The sequence below is a fragment of the Pomacea canaliculata genome, linkage group LG9 (assembly GCF_003073045.1).
Source record: "Pomacea canaliculata isolate SZHN2017 linkage group LG9, ASM307304v1, whole genome shotgun sequence".
Lineage (NCBI taxonomy): Eukaryota > Metazoa > Mollusca > Gastropoda > Architaenioglossa > Ampullariidae > Pomacea > Pomacea canaliculata.
In genome coordinates this window covers 10,960,271-10,985,741 of record NC_037598.1, presented here as the reverse complement: position 1 = coordinate 10,985,741, position 25,471 = coordinate 10,960,271, and the positions used below count along the sequence as shown (strand labels likewise).

Below are 25,471 nucleotides of genomic sequence, written 5' to 3'. Positions count from 1 at the left end.
CTATTTCAAGTCCAATCACATACAGATTTTTAAATTTTCGGATACAACAATTTCTCTGCAACATTTGGATATCATAAATCATCGCCATCGCTGTCGTCTTTACAAAACTGATACACCCAGGCTTTTTAGTCAGTCTCGGCAACCCTGTCTTGGCTCCTACCTTGGGCAGTATTCTCTGCCACCGTGACATAGTATACTGCTGGAGTGCACGAGGGTGTGACATCATTAAGGTCTGAGACGCTGACCGTCAGACTGGCGGTTGCTGTGTGGGGTGTAGGGGTTGCTGCGTCTTGCACCTGCGACGGCGAGCAATGAAAAAGAAATATGTCAGGTGATACGTGCCCTCACCCTCGAAAGAAAGGTAGCTCACCGGGGAGTATGAAAAGGGGGGGGGGGAGTGTTGACTAAGAGAAATCATTAATTGTATTCCACTTCAGCAGATGAAGGAATGTGACCAATTATATATTCATTCGTTCACTTTTTTTTTCGCACATTTTCGTCTGCTTATGATATTTCAGGTTTCGGCGTCTGTCTTCCTTCATGTTTCGAACCTCCACTCATCCCACCCCACAAGACAACAAGTGACGTCACCTTGATAACGAGCTGGTCATAAGTGTCCTTGACCTCCCTGTCCAGACGCACGGCCGTGGTGATCTGACCAGTTAATGAGTTAATCACGAACGATGAACTGTCTACTCCTGAAAGAAGAATTTAGGTCTCCGTTAAAAAATAATGATAAGTTCAGCTACTCTGATTTTGTGTGTGTGTCTATTTTGTGCCTATAACAATTATTGTATAGCGCGAAATCCCACCACATCTCCAGGCTCTCCTATCTTAACAGTACGAGCACTACGATGAAGAAGGGAATAGCACTTTTCATTGAAGAAAAAAAAAACCCCAACACACACACACACACAGAGGACATCTACCTTCCAGCGAGTAAGTGAGCTTTTCCCCCAGGGTCGTATCGGTAGCGTCCGCATCGGTGATGGTCAGCGAGAAGGGTACCACGGTACCTGGGGATTGGTTCTCGGCGATGCTAGCGATGTAGGTTGTTGCCGATATAGTCGGTGTCTCGTCGTTGATATTGATGACATCAACGGTGATCGTGCCTGTAACAACGTTGCCTGTTCCATCTGAGACCCTGCACAATCATCATCAATCATCAATCATCAATCATCAATCATCTCACTTAAATAAATGAACAGACTACAGAAAATTGACGAATTAATGAAAAAACGCGTTTAACATCTATTATATTCTAATGCAAAATCAGGTTCAGCTTAGATAAGCACAAGCTTTCAGCGCAATTTATTTTATAACAGATAGTCCTGAGTTCATTAGTAAACATCAAGAAGGTCTTAATGGGTGCAAGATTAGTGTGCAAAAGACCCCAATACAAAAGGCCATTTCCCCAAATCTGGGTGAATACACATTCCCTCCGTTCCCGAGATACCTACAAAGATGACCAAGCACAGTAAAATGTCAAATGGTTACGTCACTTTGGTACTAATTAACGTATGGTCGAAGCTCTCCCACTGGTTGAGGCCTTGACAGTTTGAACTCAGCTATGTGCGTTCAGGTCTGTATTGTAGACCTCTTTCTTTCAATGGTTATATTTGTTGGCGCGTATATCTCAGGATATCATGGGCATAAGGGAAGTGGTTGAAGTGGAAAACTGAGTGTCGTAGGTGGCGATGGGGAGGGTGGAGCTGTATACCCACCCTTGCACAAGTACTCACGTGACCACAATCGTGTAGGTCTGCGTCGTCTCGTAATTAAGCGTCGTCGCCAAGTTGATGACCTGGCCGGAGATGGAGAACTCCACCGGATTTATGAGGTTATACGTAAGAGCGTCATTGTCAGCATCAGTGGCAGATAAGGTGAAGATGGTGGATCCTGAGGCTTCCTGCTCAGAAACTGTAGTGCGAGTGCTGCCATCTGAAGCCACATTGGTAAACACTGGCGCGGTAGCTGCAATATAAAGAGCGCGTGCAACAAAAGTCAAATAGCGCTCTCCTACAGCAAGATGGCGCTAGTGCGTGTATAAATGTGAGTTTACTGAATAACTTGTGTCAGTCCACACAAACGACCTGCTCTCCCAAGACGCCGTTGAGTGTTAAATCCTGTATCTAACTAGTCAGGAGTGCATCGTCTGTAAATGTGTTGCAATCGTCTCCAATTGTTATTGTTTTGCACCAACAAAAATCATTTCTTCCCCCCGTGGATACTTCATAGCCCAAACTCTCCTTCTCTAATGGCGACCATAAACTGCGCTTTGTCATCCAATGTGAATGGGACATTAATGTTTCCTCAGCTACCAACACACACACAACATAATAAAATATGTATGTTGCCATCAAATGACACATGATGTATTCCTTCTTCTAAATCTTCCAAAACTTGTTTTTCCAAAAACAGCATCTGGTCATTTTTTTGGCAGGAATTGCAAATGTTCATTAGACAACAGCAAACGTGGGGGTTGTAGCTTGGTTTCCGGCGCACTAAACACTAAATATCGCATTATGAACATGAATTAGTTGGAATAAAAGGATCTCTGATTAAAAGTAATTTCTTATTCAAGTTTTATTTACCAAGGTATGACGCCAATCAAAAATAATCTTTTCGTGTGAAACGTAATAAAAGGGAAAAAAAAACTACCCTAATTAAATTTTTCTTGCTAAAAGCCTATTTAGTCAAAATAATAGCAGTAAATGGTCACAGCAGCTAAACATTCTCATTAAATAAAAATATATGCATATGTAAAGCCATAGTTAAACATTTCAACATAAAATGTCTGCTGTCGTTAAAGAATTTTTATCTTTAAGGTCATCATTGTTACAGACTAGTGTCAGGGAATAATCAAAATGGAAGCTAACTTTCACGAGTCTGTCCGTTGACGTCTTACGCAAACATTCGGCAATGTTCGTAAGTCTAAAAATTAAAACAAAGGAAACATAAGGCCTCAATATTGAGTCTGTCACCTGTATACCCAATAAGTATAATATAAATATACAAATATACAGATATGAAGACACAACGGAACAAGGTATAGTTTAATTGACCCCTAGGCTAAAGAGCGAACCCAGAGTTCTCAACCCTCAACCCCCCTCGGTGCCTGTCGGGTGTTTGCACTACCCGGTATTAGTTCATGGCAGAGCTGATAAAATGCCCAGTTGATAGAACCATTCAAATACACACTCTTCACTCGTCCACATGCTTTTTGCAAAACAAACAAGACCCGCTTCTCGACAACTTAACCCACTCTCGACTGTTATTCGGCAACTGGATTTACACTGCGATCCGAAATGCGACTCGTTTTGCTAAAGGAGATTTAGGCCCATTGCTTGCTTACTCTTTCACCAAATGGCGGTGGAGGTTTGTTTAACTTCCATGAGAGTGACTTCAACAACACATACAAAAAAATTAGTGAACAGTATCACCTGAATATTACTGAGTACCCGAAAACAAAAAGCAGATTGAATGCAAAACTTTGTGCAAGCCTACTTTAATATGAGCTTTGGGAAACTGAGAACTCCTGAGGTGGAAATACTATTGTCTAGTCCAGACTGGCTTGAATGGCAGTCATTTTAGAACTCAAAGAGTAACTTCTCGCCCTTCAGCAAAGCATTGTCCTCTATCTGTGATAAAAAGCACTTATGTTGTAGAGGATCGTCTGCTCTTTCAAAGAATCACGAGGGCATGCACATCTTTTTATCTCAACTGAGGCGTGAAGGATACACGCTATGTACGAGGTACACAAGACCGCTGGGTGTCTACCCAATACCATATCTACTCTGTAATCAACTCATGGTAAAAAGAAAAAAAAAACTGAGTAAGTCATGCAGAACATGTAAACTCGCGTGTCGAGGGTAATAAGGCCTCCGTGGGGTGTATTTCGACACTAGAAATACTGATGGTATATGAGTCTTCTGAAATACCGATAGACTGGAGATTTGTATTAAACCATTGATAGTACTGTACATTTCTAAAAAAAAAAAGCAGCAAATTAAGAAGAGTGGTGATACAAAGATCGACTCCTACCGTGCGCTGGAGACCAGGTCAGTAAAATCACCAGTAGTAGACAACACCCGAAGTTCTGCGGGTAAGTCATCGCAGTTCCCTAGAAGTTTCGCTGATTGGCAGGAAAATAAAACCCCAGACATTTAGTTTAAAGACATTTTTATTTGAAGTTAATGTTGGGTTACAGAAGGATATGAAAACATTTGTCACATTTAGGAAGAGTCATGTCACTGGCATATATCATTCTTGACATTACCTAGATGTAGACATATCAACTTAAGAGACTTGAAATGTTATGTGTACACATATTCGAATTGTTGATATTTGATCCAAGGTTTTCCTCCATCTGATTACTGAAGAGTGAAGAAGGCAGAAGTGAAGAGTTAAGTAGAAGGAAGAAATAGAAAAAAAAACCTGAGAAGAAATATTATTTTGACAAAATATACAAAAAATAGCTTATTCTTATGGAATGGAATAAAAAAAAAATAGTAAACAGACCTAAACCAGTGAACGACAAACCATAGCAACCCCAACTATCAACCCTGGCATTAAGGCGTCAAAGAAATCTCTCGTTCTATCACGTGAAACAAAGAAAGAAACAAATAAATAAACGTACGTACCTCTGATTATTTCTTCTTCTGACAGTAGTTACGGCCACTGCCTACCGAACAGCCATACCTAATAATGTTCGAGTCCTTCTGAAGGCAGTGCTTGGGAAAGATTTCTTCCCCACTCAATGGTCGCAATCTTGAGTGCGATTTGATACTGGAGTACCACTGGAGGGATCGTCGGTAAACCCGCCCATCTGGAGCTCTGCCTACATTATCTGTGTTGTCTACAAAGTCTCTGAGAAACCAACGGTAAGCAAACCGCCTGTAGCCTGCAGTGACGTCATTGGTCTCAACCGAGTCCAGGTGTGAAATGGCAGGTAGAGGGCGAGACTGCTGAGAGAAACCCACGAGGGAAGTAAAAAAGAACAGACGCCGAAAAAGACTGACCCTCTATAAACCGTAGAATTTTCTCCATGTTCCCTTACAGTTCTCTCAAATTTTATTTTAGGGTATGATTCCTATGTTCCAAGACGTTTGATTGTATGAGTTATTTTCAGGCTACATCCAGTTTTTTTCGAGCATAAGCCGCCAATAAATAAATAATGTTATATATTGCCTCTTACAGTGAACTTTTCAGATTGATAAACGTGCTTATCGTGCATTAGAAACTTTAATGGACGAGTGGAGGGTACATTTTTTCCTGAATGATAGGGTAAAACTCGGCGCTCGATACTATTTCTCAAATGTGTGTAAATACCCTATTTCTGTTTTCGATACCCGCCTACATGATGAAGAGAGTGATGTTCTTTTGCCTCACTGCCTTGAAGAGGGGTAGGTCTGTGTTTGTGTTTGTTATGTTGTCACATAGTGATTTTCTTGTTTGTTATTTTACTCACGCTTCCTCGTCACTATGATGAGCTTTTAGCCTGTCAGCGGCGTTTTGGTTTTCATCTACTGCTTTCTACTTCTCTATCCACTGCCACCCTCTTCTGTCTACTGTCATGACGGTTTCTTTGTGCAATTCGTCAGTAAAGTCACAGTCGTTGAGGTGTCTATTCTCTCTGCTTCGTTAGCATGTAGATCTTGGCTATCTGTGGCTGATTTATTCTATAGACAAGACTGTTCTGAGTATTGATATGCTATTATGACATATTAATAATCACTTTGTCCATCTGAACCACCAGCTGTGGAACTATAACTCTCAAACAATCTGTGTTTTAAAAGATCCTGCATCACTACATTTACCATTTTTGGCTATTATGATCAGTTGAATCAGTTTGGTACTGTTGCTAAATATAGTTTTTTCATTATTATTGTTGTTGTTGTTGTTGTTGTTGTAAAAGCGCCATGAGCTTGCCCATTTAGGCTGGAATATGGCGCTATATGAGTGAACTTTAGTAGTAAACCATCACTATGAACAGAATAAGGACTATAAATGGATATGTTTACACTTTGAAGGCCAATGGGAAAGCCAACATATCAGACCCAGTTGTGTACAAACGTGACGTCACGATTTTAAAACAAACACAAAACACACACACACACGCACAGAGCGAGAGAGAGAGAGAAAAAAACTTTTCTTGACTGACACTTTCAAACTAAAGAATAAACACACAAACTAGTTTTAAAACAGCATACAATGTATTTTTGTAATTTTCTCATTTAAAAAAATTTTTGTGCAGTATCGTATGTAAACTTCTATGCAACATTCAAATGATCCAGAAATAGAAGTTCTATACAACTGGTAAATAATTAATCAGGGAAAAGTAAATAAGAAACCGCCTTTAGTTTCTCAAGTGACAAAATTCAGGCAAAATATTTCCCATTTAAAAGTGCGTTGCCAACACCAAGATTTAATAAGTACAAAGGTTATTATTTCAAAATTTATTCTATTTTTAATCACACAACTCCCCCTTTTCAATAGAGATCGAGTTGAGCCTTTCATACATGCCCCCTAAATAATATTTTCCTTTTCCTTTTGTGAAAAAAATCTGGGGTCATCTTTCCGACCTCGGGTTCATACACCAATTTACTTTGATCCTTGATATTAACAAGCGAGTCATGGCTTCGATTATTTGACTCGATACACGAAGATTGCTTTTATATACAGAATCCGACCAGTCCTGTCTATGCTCCGATTCTTTTATACTCCATGGACTACCTTAAAGGCGTCACCTTTCATATACCTTTAAAAGCATTCAAGTTCATTTCCACGGTGAAGCTGAATGGGGGATAACACACCCTTTTCTTAATATCCCCTCCCGCTAAGCGACGGATCATGAAATTGCATGATTTGAATGTCAACGGGTAAACACTGCGGGTCAGAACCTGTTTCCGGGAGTTTAATCAAAAGCAAGTAAATGGCAACTCCGTTTAAATGGCTTGCCCAATCCAATCCAAAGGGCCTCTTCAACGGAACACTCAATTGATGATAGGAACCAACGAAAGCCAGACGATTAAAAAATGCAAAAAAATTAAGACGATAGGGTCTGTTGTGAGATGAGTGATTGGAGGAGCTGGTGTTCCCCAGCAGATTTTGTTCAAGTAATGGCAAGCATTGGATTATTGATGCACCTCACTTCGCCACCTCCTTGTTATTTCAACTTTCTCACAACTGTCGACAAAATTCCCTCGCCGATTTCTCATTTTAAGTATAGTCTAAACACGCTCCCCGTCTTATCCCCATCCCCCATCTTTTGCTACACTTCTTCGACAGAAAGGATTGTCCCAAAAGTTAACCACAGCTACGGATCTCACTCGTTATGTTGAATGGATGTGGCGAGATAACGAGAGAAGACTGTTTATGCCATTCATGGGAGATGGAGCTGCATGACATGCTAGTGGCGGATCTATATCTGGTCTTTTGCAAAGCAGCAGCTTACAGATGCCAAAAAACTGTTTGCTTTCCTGTTTCAGCAGCTGCCTGTCCGTCTGATAGTCCACCTCATCATCATTTGTGGTCGGGTACACGGCTGGCTAGATGTCATGCAAAGCAGGCAACTAAGCCGTTACTAAATATTTTAACTGCTTGGAATTAGTCCGAAGCCTCTACACATTCGTTCGACGAATAATAATTATTTACTTCTATTACTTATCAGCATAGGAGAAGAAAAACACCTACTTCTTTTTTACACGTGGTGACGATACAACGTTTATCTTTATGTTTATCTGAAATTTTTTTCTCTGCTTATCCTACCCACACCCACTCCCATGCGTAACATCAAAATGAGCCGAGTTGTTAAAATCGGAATATCACGCACTTAATCTTTACATTTTCTTACTTATTAATATTATAGACCCGGTCTTCCCTTTTTGCTATTTCATGTCTGTCTTTACTTTCAGCACCGATAACAAAAAAGGGGGGACGCTGGTTTTATAAACTTTGCACTTGCTTACGCCGTCGGTATCCAGTTTCTTTTCATGAGTTATTGTGGACTTTAGTCATGGTACTGCTATTATTTCGCTGGGAGAAATTGGAATGAATACCGTTATTTCACAATCATTGAGGTGCCGCTATTCATACAGTACCTCTCTGGTTCCAAAAAGGAAGGAGAGGTGGATAGCGAGCCACAACTACTTCTCAAACTTTATTGGCAGTGTAGCTTAGCCTCAGGACAGAACATCTGAGAACTGGCTACTGAAATACTGATTAGAAGTTGAATATATGGTTTCTAACAGAATTAACTTTTTCTGAGTAAAACTCAATGCGAGACACTATTTCGTTGAAAAAGAAAGAAATTCAGCAAATTAAAAGTACGCATTACCTCACTGATTTGAAAAAGAGTGTAGGCGAGTAAATTCTTATCGATTGTCACGATTGCTTCTGACCTTAATGTGTGAGTTTGCGGTTAGAGATTACAAAAAAAAAAAAAAAAAAAAAAAAAAAAAAGCAGCAATTTAGCTGACATCTAGCAGGCCATAACGGCAGTCTGAAAGATAATAATCAAATATTCTCTTTCTTTTCCGGCTGATCTTACGGGACTAAAAAACCGACTGTTGTTTACCCAATTCTTGGCGGCAACAATTTTATTACGAAATATCTACCCCATGAAAATTCGTTGTTCCCGTCGATACATTTTTTGAATTATCATCACTGTGTGAATGTCACTCGAAGATTCGAATCAAATGAATTCAGCATCAAAACTGCAGAAATAATTATCCTCGAAAATAAATACATATTCGGTAATTAAGTTGACAGATAGACATTAATCAGATACGACAGTGTATATCAAGTGATATGCAAATGAAAGTCGTAACTCTTAGGTATTGGATGGTTACATAGAGATCGTTGCGGCAATTTCAGTATCTGTGACAGCGATCGGAAGCTGACGGCTGTCTTCTACGCACGTTTTGATGACGTCAAACACAAAAAAACCCAAACAACAAAAACACAAACACACAAACTCATGATGCGAATGTTGACTTAATTGAAGCAATTTCTCCGACTGGTAGTCGAATCAACTGCTATGACTGAATCGGTAAACGGTGGAACTGACCGGCAATCCTGTTTTTTCCCTGTTGTAGGGTAATCAACGACTAGTCTCTCTCTCCGTCACACGCACACACATCAACGTGGCCAGTAAAACAGGGGAAAGCACTCACTGATCGTTCAACCTTCACCCGAAATGTCAACGAGGTGAAGGTTGTTTGGCCTGTTTAGGCACGTGTGTTTTCTCACGAATTTTATCTGAAAGAAGGGATAAAGACACTAACGAAAACAATTCTAAACGCACATTCTTTCCAATTCTAGTTCATTCATTACATTCACTTTGATTTTCCTAATGGTTTCTAAGTGAACATCTAAAGAATGTTGAATAACAACCGACGATAACAACAGGAACCAGGTCACGTCAACACAACTGTCGTCACTCAAATCATCCTTAATTTTTAGAGCACACCGGATGGAGAGTGTGTCTGAAAAGGTCCTCTGATAAGGAAAGTGACACGTCATCATTATAAGACCAATATAAGTATAGGCAAGTCGATAGCGGACTTAGGAATTCTTGGTTCGCTGTTTTGAGACGTTACAAAGCTTGTATCATCGACTCGTGGTCATATATATCAGTCAGTTGAAGTGCGTTTTTGTAGTCGTCTGCTTCTTTTTGGTATACGAGGGCGGGTCACTGACCACTTATGCGGTGGGTTTTGTTGTGACGAAAAGATGAAGAGATTTTTTGTGATCTTCGTGTCAATACTGGTTCTAAGAACTTGTCTGCCAGCAGAACAGTCTCAGACTCGTTCAGTATTTCCAGACAGAAGACGTCCACCAGGTCTCAAGTCGCCACGAAAGTGTTGGTGGGCCAAAGAAATTACCCCAGATTTGCACGTTGGCGGACGCCCAACAGAGCGACAAATAAAGTATGCAGCAGATGCTGGATTCAAAAGCATTGTCTCACTTTTTACGTATCCTGACGATGAACCAACAACAACCTTTGGCGGAGACTACTTGCCTAGAACATCAGAGGCCAGATATATTTCCGAAGTAGTTGCAGGTTTGAAATATGCAAACTTGTTGGAGCCCATGGATGAGTGGGCTAGTGCTGAAGCTGTCCAGAAAATGACTAAGGTATGTAATGCCTATATAGTGCAACTAATATATTCAGTTACTCAGGATGTTTCAGATAGACTGACCATGTAATTTGTTCTTGTTAAGTGTAAATTGATTTGGTGACAGCAGGCACAGCACATGCCATTTAAAAAGGTAATTGAACTATGTGACATGCCATTCAGGGTTAGATAACTGGGATGTGGATGGATTAAGGTATCCATTTTGCCAGTTCCAGGAAATTTTGGATGGCTGATACATTCTGGATACAGTTTATTCACTGGCAACATTCATAAATAATGTTTTAAAATATTTTTTATTATTTTTTTTAGTTGCAGTTCTTACAAATCAATGTTTTCCAACTGATATCATTCAAGATGTCATTATGTTCAAGATACTATCATTGTTGCATTTTTGTACCATTACTGAGAAGAATCTTTAGTGTATTTCTAAAGTCGTTCAGTATTGATTTAGTTTGTAAGAGCCATTTCTCACACCTTCCTTAACATTCACTATATGTATGTTATTTAAATATGTGTATTGCTTATTTTGTTCTTTTGAAGCATATTTTTCTTTTTGTATGAGCAACAGAGCTCTCAAAATAGTATTAAATGAATACATAAACGAAAGGAGAAATTGGACAATGAAGTAAACAACATAACTCTGAAGGGATTAAAGATATCATGTGTAAGGAATGCCTGCTTTTAAAGCAAAAACCATGCTAATTTGCCATTTCCCATATATGGCACTGTAGTTTGTATAGTTGTTGAAATTAACTATTTAATTGTTTTTATTAACATTATTTTCAGATTCTGCCAACACTTCCAAAGCCTGTTTACCTACATTGTGATCGGGGGTACACCATCACCTTTGTAACATTGCTTTACCTAGCTAACCAGACCCGTCACAACCCAGACTTTACCCCAAGAATTACCAGTGCAGACTTTTATAATATTTCAGCTGCGATGGGATTAGATTTTATATCGAGGATTCCACAAGAAGTGGTTTCAGAAATCACTGGAGAACCTGTACCAGAAAATCCAACACGGTGATTATTCTTTTGATAATCAGACATTTCATGTGCGTGTGTGTGTATATATATATAGTGTATGTGTTCTACTTTTAACTGACTAGACATTCCATGTGTGTATGTGTGTGTGTGTATATCAAAAAGGATTATCTTCGTAATTTTATAACCTTACTTTCATGGGTCGAAAATTTCTGGTTGTCTTGCTGTCTTTTTTTAGCATCAAGATTATTATTATTATTTTTGAATTACCATACTATAACAGCTATTTGACCTTATCTTCCCTTCCTCTCAGAATAAATATTATCGTATTGTACATTTGCAGAAGATAAAGATAAACATATTTTCGTATGAAAGGATTAAAGCTGAAAAGGACCTTAGAAAACTTAAAATAAATTGTGTACATGCTTGTTTGCATGCACTGTGTCTGTGCGTTCATTATCCGCAGCATTATAATTTAAAATAGAAACATATGCTTGAGATAGATGTGATGCACATGGACTTTTAAATGTTAGTTTATACAATTGATCCTGATTGTTGTGTAGGCCAGAAGTTGAACCTGAAGATTGGATGGATTATTGGATGGCTCATCCAGCCTACAAAAACTGGTTCACTGCAGGTCAGATCACAAAGTCCCACATCAGTGTCTTAGAGGAAGTAGGGTTCACATCTGTCATCAACCAGCGATCAGGGATCATGCTGGATGGAAAGCCAAACCAAGAGGAGGTGAACTTGCTCAACATTCGACAAAATACTGGCACATATGCCCATGATGGGAAAGAGCCAAGGCAGTTCAAAGGACGATTGGAGGAAACAAGGATTGACCCAAAGAGGCCCAACTATTTCATCAGCCCTACATCAGAAGTCAATTATGAGAGTCGAAATTATGATGAATTTGGTGATGACATAGGTTATCAGGAACTGACTGAGAGACTAACATTTAAGTCATCCAAATTGCAATATTATCATCTTCCTGTTGGTAAGTTATGTCTTGGTGATAATGAAGATGAATTTTAGTTATCATCATCAGTAATAGACATCCATGGAATAGTTTTATCTTTTTAAGAGGTCAGCATAGACAGGATTTAACATTAACAGTCTGTTCCCATCCTCTTTCCACTTTGTTGTCTCTCTTGTTTTTCCTTTCCCTTTCTTATCTCCCTTCTCTCCATCTTTTATATTGGTCTTTTCTCACTATTTCTAATTTTTGTCTCCTACAACTAAATTCTTCTTTTCAGTTATTTAAAACATTTTTATATATGCACACATATATATTATCTGTTTGATTAAAGGTGTTAAATCATTGTGGAAAGCAGATTTATATCAAAATAATATTTATTTCAAAAGAAGATACATTGACAACAAATGTCTTCTTTTACCAGATTCAGAAGGGCCATATGAAGCTTATGTAGACAAAGTTATGAGCCAGTTTTTGGAAATTGGAGGCAAGGGTCCAGTTCTAGTACATTGTGCCAGTGGCGCGCGAGCAGGTAAGTGACAGTGACAATGATAGATTACCAACAACTTGACTGGGGACCAGTGTGCTACTTGTTTTTGTCATTGCCAGCAAAGGAGCAACAACTAGTTAAGCTATTCTACAAACATTGCTTGGAATTGTCTTTCTTTAAACTTTAATTTGTGTGATAGTTCCATATTTTATCAATGTTTTTGTTTTCTGTGCATTTGAAGGTACTATGCCTGGTGTGGTGATGGGACATTTTATTGACAATATTATTACGGCATATTAAAGCATATTTGTGCTTGGTACTAATTTTACAGATGCACATCATTAATAGTTTTCTGCTTGTTAAGCCCTATCATTTCTGTAACATTTCATTTTTGATATTTCGTTAATTATGGGAGGATGGACTGTTTTAGTGGTTGAAGAAACTTACATCGAGCATTGTTTATGCAAATCTTAAAGTTAAAAGTAATATGAACATGGAGTATATTTTGAAAATTGTTTCTGTTGATGTGTTTTAACAGCGTATGTAGCTGTGCTGGTGGCTGCAGTTCAGTATGACAAAGACTTGGACTGGGCATTACGCAGAAGCCGAGAGCTGGGTTTTGGGGTGTCTGGAGATCAGACACCTGAGATTTATGACACATATTACAAATGGCTGGTTACAAAGAGGCAGAAGAAAGAGGAATTATAGAAAGTAAAAGCTTTTTAATTATTTATTCTTCATGTTTTTATACTATTGTCTATCTCAACACTATGTCACAATGTTTATCAAACAAGGCGATAGACCAGCTTATAAGCTTTTTTATTTGTCATATTAATCATTATTGTTATTTTGATTTGGTTACTATCTTTACAGACATCAGGTCTCACATTCATTGGCAAGATTATTATAAGGATGTCTTTCAGGGAAAAAGGCCATATGTTCAGTTTGTTTGACTGATTATGAATGATGAGAATTTATCATCTTGCTATGAAAAAAGATATGACTGTAAAACTGCTCAATGTTCATATGCAGGTATAAGCGTGCGCACGCACAAATATATATATACATTTATATGTTGTTTACATCTTTCCAAAGATCTGCAATTGTTCTTGTGTTTGTATTACCTTTATTTTGAAGCATGATACTGATGAAAATTGTTTTTAAATATAGTGGTCCCATCCATTAGAAGAATAGGGCTTAAATGACCCAGTTTTTCAGAGTCAAACATTGTGCAGACTCCTTCAACATCCATCTGTCTTTCTTTTGCACTCAGCACATGCCATCTACATGCCATGAGATAATACAAAAGTTATATATAAATATATAAAAATATATATTTGCGTATGCAACTCTGAGTGTGTTGTGAATTAGCAAGTCTGATTGGAAAGTGCTTATACCTGATAGTAAGTTCACACAAAAGGGGCAAAAAACTTCTAGACTCCTATTGCTTCCATACTTTTATTTGTATTTTTCTTCTGGGCATTTCAGCTGAACCAAATTTAAGTATTTGCAAAAGGACTTCTGGAGGTAATCATACTGAGTATCCCTCGAAATGAAGAGATTAAAGCACCATATGTAAGCTAGCAACCTCGCAAATCTAGTAATGCCATTCCTTATGTCTCTGTTTCATTGCCACTTGACTCATCAATAGAAAATCATGAAGCACTATTTGCTGAAAATGTGTGAGAACCACATTCCACCTTCTTACCATTTTGAACTGTTTAACAGCATCAGGACTTTTAGGTACAAGCAGTGTCTGCATTCTTGCCTTTCCATGCATGAACAACGTGCCTAAATGAAGATTTTTTTTCACCTTTTGGGTCTCTATATCTAAAGTGCTTATTGTGGGTTTTTACCATTAGATGGTCATAGTTGCATGACTGGTTCAAGAAAAAACTGACACATTCACTTCTTTCTTTTTCTACAAATTTTTATCTGGTTCAATTTTATTTGATTCAGTTTGTTAAGAACTTTACGCCACAATCAGCCACATGCCAAAAGATTTCTTATGTTGTTGTCATTAATTTGTTGACTTTGTTTTAAAGTTACTGTTGTGAGTTGTTTTGTTAATATAGCTTTATTACATTTGGGAAAAAAAGACTTTCAGTGTTTTTAAAAAGAATTTTCAGCAAAAAACCAATTTAAAAACAATAACTTTCACTTCCTCTATTCATATAGCAAGTTAGTACAATTTTGTGATAAATGCAGTGATAACAATCATTTCTTTTTACATCCAACATATTTTTATGACCTGCTAAAGAGTAAAGAAAACAATTTGAAAATTGTCGGGAGTTTCGATGGGGTAGTTGAAGCAACCAGTTATTTGGGCAGAATCATGAGCATGTTTGATCTTCCCATTGTTACAATCTGTGTTTATATTTATTGTGAATTGATATTTTAGATCTCTTGTGACTGAATATGTTTGCATGAGGGCTGACACAGAGGTTGATGAAAAAAGATCACAATTTTGTTGTTTTAAATGCAATTTTGGACAATATTTTTTAATTGTGGAAGAAACCTTTTTAACATTAAATATTTTCATTGAGATCCCACAATTTTATATTGTTTCATGATGAAAATATATCAAGTGAAAAAAGTAAGATTTGATAGGTTTTACAGGGTACATGTTAAAAAAAACTTAAAATGAAACATTGTAGCAATGCTTTACATACAACATGCCTACTGATATAATCTTTCCATGTACTATAAAGGATATGAATCTTTAAGGCTGGGTACAGTGTTTGTTTGTGTAAGATGTCATTAAAATGATTGTAAGAGTGGGTTGTCTTTGTCATCATGGGTTTTGGCAGCTAGTCCTGTGTGCCTATTAGTGAAACTGAACATTATTTTTTTATTTGTATGGTCATATGTCAAGCAGTTCATTGTTCTGTGTATGTCTGCTTTTAAGAAAGTCACAGTTTTAAAAAGAAAGTTGAAAATAGAGAAAAATGCAGTTATGTATCATGGCTTATGCTGGGAGAGGGTTGTTGATGAATACAAAGTTTACAAATGTTCTGTGGTGTGTGAAGCAGTTCATAACTTATACCTGCGATTAATTCTGTCAACGTATACCTAACTGAGAAATATATGGTGCTGGTACTTTATACTTTTTTTGTGTTCATGACTATTGTTATTTTGTGGTCATGTGAGTGAATACATCCACGACTGGCTCGTGTTGTGACTGGTTCCATCTGTTGGACGTGCTATTTGGAACTACATTTGCTATGGAGTGTATTCCGGCTTGTATAATATGTGGGATGTTTGGACTGCGGATTGTGGTTTGTACTGTGTGTGGTCTCTGCGCTTTGACATGGAGTACACAGTCTGCTACACACCTACGTCCTTTTATTAATATTGTCTTCTTATTTTGACATCGTGCCACCTTTTGTCATTTGTGAAGCACCTTGAGCTTGTCTGTAGGACAGGATACGGCGCCATATACACTATTATTATTACTATTATTACTATTATTATCATTATTATGATCATTATCATTATTATTATTATTATTGCTTTACTGATCAAATTTCTAAAGATACGCATCCCATCCGCAAAACGTGTTATACATATGTAACTCCTTTCTAAGCTGTAACATCTCTGCCGAAAGACAAAAGTATCAACTAATCTACTCGAGTATTATTTTATTTTGTCAACAATTACGAATGAAAATGAAATAGAGGCCTTCGCTCTAAACGGTGTAGCTGATCACACCTGCAAAGAGCAGCTATATTTCTGTGTGTGCAGGTAAATGAGATTCATTCAATTAACTTTTATTGTATGCATGTGTTTTGATATAAAGTTGCCACATCTAATGACAATAAAGTGCGCGAAAATAAGTTTATATCTGATTTAAACTCGGCTATAAACTTCTATGATAAATTATGTGATTATATATTATAACCAACGAAGTCCGAATGAAGTAGATTGCATCGTCTGCAAATGCAGTTTTAGTGCCATCGGCCGATTCGACCACGCATGAGTGAATTCGACTACAGTCGACTGAACTCGATTCGACTACTGATAACAGAATTCGTTATTATTCGTCTGCCACAAAACGCTCGCGTACAACCAAACATTAACAGATAAGAAAGGGTCCCGCAATATGTCACTACACGATGGGGTTTTTTGTTGTTGTTGTTGTTGTCGTCGGTTGTTTTTTTTTTTTTTTTTTTTTTGTTTGGGTTTTTTTTTTTTTTGTTGTTTTTTTTTGAAGTTGGGTTCACGCGAAAACGAGGACGTAGGCCATCCAGCCAAGGTTATCCAACGGTGACACGATTACATACCAAGGTTCTTTTCAAGGATTCACGTGTACTGACACCGCCCTGTCCCTGTTACTTTCCGATCTGAAGTCTAAAGAAGGACATATAGTTATAAACTGAACACGAAACCTTAGTAATTTCCACAAAAAAAGATAAGCACAGTTCCATTTTTTTAAATCTTAAAGGAAAAGGTAATAAAAGTGAAGAGATACACACAGGCAAGTGCGCGCAGAAACGATAAAAGTGACGAAAGATCACATGAGCAGGCCAACCAAAGCTGATATATATAAAAAAAGATTAAATCAAAATTCACTTTGTAGCGGAGTCATTGCGTGATTATATGTGGTCGAATCGACTATAGGTTGGGGTCGGATCAACTGCTATAGGGGGGGGGGGGGATTTGGTGTTTTACGCCGTGTCAGCAACTGAGGCTATATTACGGCAAGCAGCCAGCCCTGTAAACAGATGCCACGTGCAGAGAAAGAACAGCGTGCCCGAGACGAGAAATGAACTCTGGGCAGCCAACCTTCACTGTATTGGTGACAGGCGCTAACCGTTGCGCCACGTGCCGCTCATCAACTGCTATAGTCGAATCGACCAGATCCGTCTTATATTCTTCTAAGCAGAATCGACTTTTATCGGTATCCTATATATTTTACAGTGGCTGAGTTGATTATATTAGGAGGAAAACAACACAAAATCACCTACTACAAAAAGGCAAACAAATGAACAAACAAAAAATTAGCTTCGAACTATACCTTTCAAACAAGAGTTTCAATTCTAGACCCTATATACTCGTTGGGTGTGCTATCTAGTCTAACACCTCGTGTTGTGTGTGTGTTTTTTCTTCCATCTACTACACTCCCGCACTTAGCCGACCTTGGAATGCACAAAAGACACTGCTTTTTCCAGAAAGGATGTTTTCTTTGGTCTGTCGTTCAGCTCCTGAACAGAAAGCTTCTCACTGTGCTATGCTTTTCACAATTGCTTTCGTTCGCTATTTTATCATGCACGAGACGACACAAAAAGTTTCATTCACCCAAGGAACAATAATACATGTCTATTTCGTTCATACGACGAGGACAAACGTACGCACACCTGCTGATGGGTTGCACAAAGGTATGTGAATTCACTGAATTGGATTTTTTTAAACATGATTTACAGGTACAAACCAATTCCATTCTACACATACCTAACTCCTACTCCGCTAATATCTGTCACCTACCTCTTTTAATGCCTATAAATTCTATTTAGAGACAAATGAGCTTTCGAGGTATTATACGTGATCAAGCCATTTGACACAATGACAGTGGACCAGAACATCTGCACTCGGCAGTATGGTGCTTATCTCGCAGTCAAAAATACGGGGAAATGGACAGGAAAGAAGAATTTCCATGTAAGTGAGCCACTTAAAAAGCGGACCAAAACACGCGGTGCAATCACGAACTTGTATTACTGGACTGCTGGCAGACGATTTTTTTTTCCCCAGTTAAATACTAAAACGAGGTATAGGTGTGTACAAAGTTTCCGGTTTAGTCACATTCATTGTTTACGCTCGCCGAGAGCAAGAGTTTAAGCGTTGGTCTCGACAGACAGCAATCCACCTATACACATCCATATTGCAATGACTCGATCTTCTCTCGCACTCGAAAAAAGAGAAAGAGTATTTTTTAGATATGTAAGGCACTTGAGAGGACCAGAACACCTGTTGTTGATTTTGGCAAGGAAACCACCCAAGGTCGATTTTGCACGTGCTCAGACACTTCATTTTCAGTGTTATTTATACGCAAAAACTTGGGTGCTACGTCACTCATTCTAAGGTCACTAGTGTCACTAGTCTCGCTCACGCGGCGACCGCGTGACTGGCCAGGTCAGAGGAGGATAAGGGGTGCAGGATGGAGGGAACAGAGCGCTGCCCCTCCCGCTACATATGTACGGTGTGTTGATCGTCCATGGTCAATGAAAGACTAAAATATTCTTATCATTGCTTATTAACGCACGCTCGGTCAGGCCTCAAAGGAGAGAGGCTATAAATATGAAGGCTTGCTTGCTATAGGGCAGGACGCAGTTACAAGGCTTGTGGTAAAGACTTCTCTCTCGTAAAATAATAATAAAAAATCGCCAATGTTTTCGGCGCACTATCGAGTTGTCTAGCAAAGACTACAATGAATCCCCAGTTTAGGCTCAGGCTTGGCCAACTATTGCGTGTTCGGTGGGTAGGAACTTGTCTGGCATCGCAACAGTCCCAGACTCGTTCAGTATTTCCAGACAGAAGACATCCACCAGGTCTCAAGTCACCAAGAAAGTGTTGGTGGGCCAAAGAAATCACCCCAGATTTGCACATTGGCGGACGCCCAACAGAGAAACAAATAAAGTATGCAGCAGATGCTGGATTCAAAAGCATTGTCTCACTTTTTGCGTATCCTGATGATGAAGCAACAACAACCTTTGGCGGAGACTACCTTCCCAGAACATCAGAGGCCAGATACATTGCTGAAAATGTTGCAGGTTTGAAGTATGCAAACTTGTTGGAGCCCATGGATGAGTGGGCTAGTGTTGATGCTGTCCAGAAAATGACACAGGTAATGCCCACACAATGTGATCAAACATTCAATTGTTGAAGATACACTGCAATAAAGATTACCATGCATTTAATGTAACCTACTTGATAAGAGTAAATAGATTTGGTAATAAGTGTTTTATAATGAACAAGATGCCTAAGAAGTTATCTTTGAGACCAGTGCTGTCCATGTTGGTTGACCTTTGGGGGAAAGTTCATTCTTCTAGTGTAACTACTTTGCTCATGAGGGGTTACCAATTTTGGATAAATATATAAAAAATCTTCCAAACAAATTTGTTTACTTGTAATACATATATGCTGTTTAAAACAAATAATAAAAAGACTTTTTTCATTGTGTCATGATTTTTGTTTTTGTAACCACTTCAATGGATTCAAGATTTCATCTTTGTTAAAGAATGCATATGCATTTTTCATACCTTCAGTAGTATATAAACCAAGGGAAGATAAATTGACAGTCATCCCCTATAAAAAACAAAACAAAAATAACAAACAACAACTGTGGAGGCAAGAATGTGAACATCATTCACTGTAAGCGTGGAGTAAAAAAAAAAAGAAAAAAAAAGCTGAGCATCTTCCTATGTCACTGACCTTTATGGAATGGCAACCTTATTGCTGATCATAAAGTTGTCTTATGTCTTAGCTTGTAAGAGGCCTTTTTCAATCCATTCCTATTGGATTGATTAAACAACTGTTTTCACTGTTATATTTTTCCTTTGACTTACTTTTTTTTTCCTTCCCATGCATGAACCACTTATACATTTGTGAAGTATTGAATGTAAAGGTGTATAATCATGTAGAGTAGGATTTGGGCACAGTGAAATAGGCTAGACAAGTTTTAACTGAAAAAATTCAAAACACGTCTGAAACTAGTTTTTATTTATATTATTTTTTTCTTTTTAATTAATATTGTAGATTTTACCAACACTTCCAAAGCCTGTTTACCTACATTGTGATCGGGGGTACACCATCACCTTTGTGACACTGCTTTACCTGGCTAATCAGACCCGTCACAACCCAGACTTTACCCCAAGAATTACCAGTGCAGACTTTTATAATATTTCAGCTGCAATGGGATTAGACTTTATCTCAGAGAGTCTGCAAAAGGTGGTTTCAAAAATCACTGGAGAACCTGTACCAGAAAAGCCAACAAGGTGATTATTCTTTTGTTAACCAGACACTTCATGCATATATATATAATGTGTGCTTGTGTATGTTATACTTTCAGCTGAAAGTAGTTGAAAATAGTTTTAAACATGTAAAGAATAGTGGATTACCTTCAATCTTTGATAATCTTGCAATCATGCACCACGTTTCATGTTCTCTCATTTTGCGCACACCTGTCATGAGGATTCTTATGATGTTTCTTGCCTTACTATACACCATAGCTGCTATTCTGCTGCAATTCTACCCCCACTTCCAGAAAAAAATTAATAAAATATTCAGAAATAATGAAACAGTTTCAACTGAAAGAAGGAAAAAAATTATAGAAAAACAACATTATTTCAATCCCAGAGAATTATTTTGCTACAGACTTTGTATTCACTCACATTTAAAAATGAAGAACACTGTTTCAATCCACTTGAATTCATGCTGACACAGATTTTTAAAATAATGTTTTGTAGACCAGATGTTGAACCTGAAGATTGGATGGATTATTGGATGGCTCATCCAGTCTACAAAAACTGGTTCACTGCAGGTCAGATCACAAAGTCGCATATCAGTGTTTTAGAGAAGGTGGGGTTCACATCTGTCATCAACATGCGGCCAGGGATCATGCTGGATGGAAAGCCAAGCCAAGAGGAGGTGAACTTGCTCAACATACAACTAAATACTGGCACATACGCCCATGATGGGAAAGAGCCAAGGCAGTTCAAAGGTCGCTTGGAGGAGACGAGGATTGACCCAAAGAGGCCAACCTACTTCATCAGCCCTACATCAGAAGTCAATTATGAGAGTCGAAATTATGATGAATTTGGTGATGACATAGGTTATCGGGAACTGACTGAGAGACAGGCGTTTGAGTCATCCAGATTGCAGTACTATCATCTTCCTCTCAGTAAGTTATTTTCTGGTGACAACACATGTACAGATTAAAGTTATCATCAGCAATATCTGTTTCTTGAATAGTTTCCTCTTTATATAGGTGATCATGCACAGAGGCTTTAACACCAAAGTTATTCTGCTCTCCCCAAACCTTATTTCCCACTTTTTATGTCTGTTCTACCCTTTTCTATCTCTCACCATCTTTCTGTCTATTTCACCCTTCACTCAACCCATCTTTAAATCTTTCTCTTCCCTCATCTTGTTTAAAAAATTTGTTGTCTCCTTCTTGTCATCTTTCATTGTTCAAGACCACTTCGTCATTGCATAATTACTTTTTTATATGTAGTTCAATGTGCTGAGCCATTATGAAAAGAAAATTTAAATAAAAATAAATTATAAAATTCAAAACAAATGTATTAATCATTTGGAAATTGTCAATAAATGCCATCTTTGTACAGATTTGAACACCCCATATGGACCATATGTAGACAAAGCAATGAGCCAGTTTTTGAAAATTGGAGGCAAGGGACACGTGCTAGTCCATTGTGCTATGGGTATGAGAGCAGGTAAGGGATAGCAAAGATAATATATTATATAAAGTTTTTAGGAATAGTTACAATGCAACAGATTAGCCATCAACTTCGATATCTATTTTTTTGTTATTATCAGCATGCATGGGGGCTATATAGCTATAGAGCAGTAGCAAGTTATTCTATTTTTCAATCCATTCCTAAAATTCAACTATTTTATTGTGTGAACTAAATACTTGCGCTGCTTGCAAATGCCTTTTTTTAAGAGGTAATTTCTGAGAAATTGTTTTATATTTTACTTTCTTATTAAACAGATTATAGATAGGATAAAGCACGTTTGCATTTTGCGGCAATTGATTTGGTCACTTTCAGAACAGTTGGTATAAGGCATGGTGTAGCTTAGGTATTTGGTACTTTTTTAGTAGATTCTAACATCTAATTTAACCTTCTGTTATCTAACATTTTTCTAATAACCTTCCCTTTGAATATTTCTTTGATCAAAATTCTCATGAAATATTTTATTGATCGAAGAAAATATTTGTATCAAGCATTGGTTATGCAAATCTTAAAATTCAAAGCGAGAAAAACATGAAATATATATTCACAAATGTTTTTGTTGTTGTATTTCAACAGCGTATATAGCTGTGCTAGTGGCTGCAGTTCAGTATGACAAAGACTTGGACTGGGCATTACGCAGAAGCCAGGAGCTGGGTTATGGGGTGTCTGAAGATCAGAAGCCTGAGATCTATGACACCTATTACAAATGGCTGGTTACAAAGAGGGAGAAGAAAGAACTTGTGTTATTAGCTTGACTTCATATATTTTCATTATTTTTCAGTTAATTCAGCTGTATATTGGATGCTGCTTTTGTTGATCATTTTATACAACTCATAGGACTGTTTTACTGCATTGCTTTTATTTTATCTTTGAGAGCCAAAATATGCACTGTTGTTCCATTAAAAGAACTCTGCAGCTCAATAAGAAAGTTTTTTTTAAAAAAAAAGTCCTGGCTACACTTTTAAAAAAAAAAATTTTGTAATTCAGATTTATTTTGATATAATTTTTTTCACATCAAGCAATCATTATATACATTTCTGATGGTTGTAATAATGTTAATAAATTTTAGAGATTTGCAATAGATAAGTATATATATGATGGTGTATGTAACATCGCAGTGGCGCAGGAACCAGGTAAAGGGGAGGCAACCGCCCCTCCCCACCCCTCAAAAAATACCACGACCTTGTATTACACGTCCATGAAAAATACTGAATAGACAAGAATGTGAACTTTGTTCACTGTCAGCATGGAGTTGTTTTTCCCCTCTTCACGCCTTCCAAAGCCGAGCATCTGCCGACTATAGGCGTGTACAAGTTGGTGTTGCCTAGTTCCCACACCACTGCAACCGCAGCTAATATATGTTTGTAACGGATATGAAAGTTTCTGGGATGAAGGGATTATTTACTTCAAGATAACCTTTAACTCCCTTCTTCACTTGAAGCAGTTTGTCATCACGATGAAAGGGATTTGCTTACATTAGCTGACGACAAGAGAATGAGCTGGTTTTTCCCCGCTGCCGACGCCATCATCTAAACTTTCACAAGCAGACGACACATGACATGCTTTAAATAACGAGAAAAGCATTTGCAGTCTTGATTATAGTTTTTCAAATGAATTGTGCATGCTGGAAGCAGCTTCTGGCTACACATATTACAACTCATATGACATATATTCTGTGTTATGTTGCGTGCTTCCGTGTATGTTTCTGTCTTATATTTTTCTGTAAAGCGCCATGAGCCAGCCCATAGGACCGGGACATGACGCTTTATAAGTTGAATTCACTGTATTATTATTATTAAATACACTTTCTTTATTATATGAATGTTGAGCTTTCATATATGTTTTAAATCAGAATTAACTAGTTGATTTAATAAGTGAAACTGCGGGTGTCTACTTCGTCCCTCATTCCAAGTGAGCCTTGGACAAGATCGACTTCTAATGACCTTACAGAACTGTAGATATTTTTAGCTGACATATGACCTGTGTGAGTGACGGATGAGAGTTGTCCTGCTGGCACAATTTTTAAAAAAATCCTGCAAAATCAAAGAATCGATAAGCAAAGGTTTGAATCGAAAGTTATCTAAATATCTCTATTTTTACAGCAAGGAGCATTAAATATTTTCAAACTGAGCACACTTAAAATGTGAAGCTTGACTCAAACGATTCCCTCCCCCTCCTTTTTTTTTTTTTTTTGTAACGGGCTCAGCATTGTTTTTATAATCGTTTACTATACTTCCCCATATTAGTCGGCACTCTGCATATTCCAGGCTTTAATAGCATGCAGATTTTGCTAAATGACCATCTGTACATGGCAGATGACATCCCGTGTCATGGCGGCACAGAGAACTCGACGCCTGGTAGCAGACGCCAGCGATAAAGCGACGACCTTTACCTTGTTCCCTACAAATGGCCGATCGTTATTCGCAGGCGAAAGGTGGCAAATTTCGCGGAATCGAAGCCATCCCATAATAGTAACAGCGGGCAAGCGGTTACTAGAATTTGTGGTGGGAACCGACTGCAGCACTGGGTCATGTTCACTTGCATGACATGCACGTGCGTGCGCGCTCTCTCTCCTTCTCTCCCTCACACACACACAAACAGGTCATCTTGAGTACTCATATCTGACTCTTGGCATTAATGACTGTCATCGGTGTTTGTTAACATTGCTGAGGTATTGCAGTAAACATTGCAAACTGTCTAAACTCTTATCTGCTTTAAATGAGTCGTTATTGATGGGGTAAAAGTTATTAGAAGACAGTTCTGACTCAAGTTTTGTGAACATTACTCATATGACATTAAATTTTGTTATCTTTCGTAAAGGGTGTGGTTTAAGAAAAATTAGCCGCTTTGAAAATGACTTTTAATTTCAGTGAAAAATAAATCAACACTTCTAAGTGTAGAAGCTATAAACTTATAATCTCCCAGATACACAAGTAAATAAAGGCAGTCTAGACAAAGTGATGGATGAACAACCGACGCTGTCGATCATGCAAAAATGGAAGTCGAGATAGATTATATTTTGCATGCATTGAATGAGACTGTGTAGACACGAGTATATTTTACACGCACCCACTTCATGAAGCAACCTTTAAAAAGAAACATCGTGGTTGGTGGGTTGTTTTGCTTTGTGTGTTAGGCTAAATTTTATTTCCTTTTCCGAGATGTAAAATAACTTTTTCCTGGGGAAGAAATCAAACTCCCTTTTCATCTCTCAACATTACGGGTGGCTGTAAGAAGAATGACATTTGGTGGCCGTGGCCACGGGCTGCTCGTGCGGTGGCTTTGTCCCCAGCAGGGATGTCACTCAGGAGCCGTCTTTCTTCTTTGTTCTACCGCAAGCTGTGCTTTGACAAGGGAGAGAACTGCAGCCGGCGCCCTCACCCCCCCCCACTCCGCCGCCATGCCCA

The 25,471-nt window shown here is 38.1% G+C and overlaps 3 protein-coding genes across 3 annotated transcripts in view; 2 read left to right on the top strand and 1 right to left on the bottom strand.

Annotated features, from left to right (window-relative positions):
• LOC112572342 (protocadherin Fat 4-like) overlaps window positions 1-4,946 on the bottom strand; it is a 28,536-nt gene extending 23,590 nt beyond the window's left edge. The window contains exons 1-6 of the mRNA XM_025251970.1: window positions 4,644-4,946; window positions 4,045-4,135; window positions 1,743-1,974; window positions 930-1,144; window positions 592-698; window positions 161-296 (exon numbers count right to left, since the gene is read on the bottom strand). Of these exons, the coding sequence (XP_025107755.1) occupies window positions 161-296; window positions 592-698; window positions 930-1,144; window positions 1,743-1,974; window positions 4,045-4,114 (760 nt within the window). The 5' untranslated portion in view covers window positions 4,115-4,135; window positions 4,644-4,946. The remainder of the gene's footprint in view (window positions 1-160; window positions 297-591; window positions 699-929; window positions 1,145-1,742; window positions 1,975-4,044; window positions 4,136-4,643) is intronic.
• A 4,249-nt stretch (window positions 4,947-9,195) lies between these two features.
• Window positions 9,196-15,703, top strand: LOC112572361. The gene is made up of 5 exons (XM_025251997.1): window positions 9,196-10,140; window positions 10,929-11,167; window positions 11,692-12,125; window positions 12,529-12,636; window positions 13,133-15,703. Exons 1-5 carry the CDS (start codon window positions 9,736-9,738, stop codon window positions 13,300-13,302), a joined length of 1,356 nt encoding a protein of 451 aa, XP_025107782.1. The 5' UTR covers window positions 9,196-9,735; the 3' UTR covers window positions 13,303-15,703.
• A 2,820-nt stretch (window positions 15,704-18,523) lies between these two features.
• Window positions 18,524-23,880, top strand: LOC112572038. The gene is made up of 5 exons (XM_025251544.1): window positions 18,524-19,435; window positions 20,347-20,585; window positions 21,057-21,490; window positions 21,936-22,043; window positions 22,641-23,880. The coding sequence occupies exons 1-5, from the start codon at window positions 19,019-19,021 to the stop codon at window positions 22,817-22,819; spliced, it is 1,377 nt and encodes a 458-aa protein (XP_025107329.1). The 5' UTR covers window positions 18,524-19,018; the 3' UTR covers window positions 22,820-23,880.
• The last annotated feature ends 1,591 nt before the right edge of the window (window positions 23,881-25,471 follow it).

Coding starts and splice junctions, on each gene's coding strand:
- LOC112572361 (XM_025251997.1), top strand. CDS start 9,736: ATGAAGAGATTTTTTGTGATCTTCGTGTCAATACTGGTTCTAAGAACT. Junction 11,168..11,691: donor GTACCAGAAAATCCAACACG/GTGATTATTCTT, acceptor ATTGTTGTGTAG/GCCAGAAGTTGAACCTGAAG. Junction 12,126..12,528: donor ATATTATCATCTTCCTGTTG/GTAAGTTATGTC, acceptor TTCTTTTACCAG/ATTCAGAAGGGCCATATGAA.
- LOC112572038 (XM_025251544.1), top strand. CDS start 19,019: ATGAATCCCCAGTTTAGGCTCAGGCTTGGCCAACTATTGCGTGTTCGG. Junction 21,491..21,935: donor GTACTATCATCTTCCTCTCA/GTAAGTTATTTT, acceptor ATCTTTGTACAG/ATTTGAACACCCCATATGGA. Junction 22,044..22,640: donor TGCTATGGGTATGAGAGCAG/GTAAGGGATAGC, acceptor GTATTTCAACAG/CGTATATAGCTGTGCTAGTG.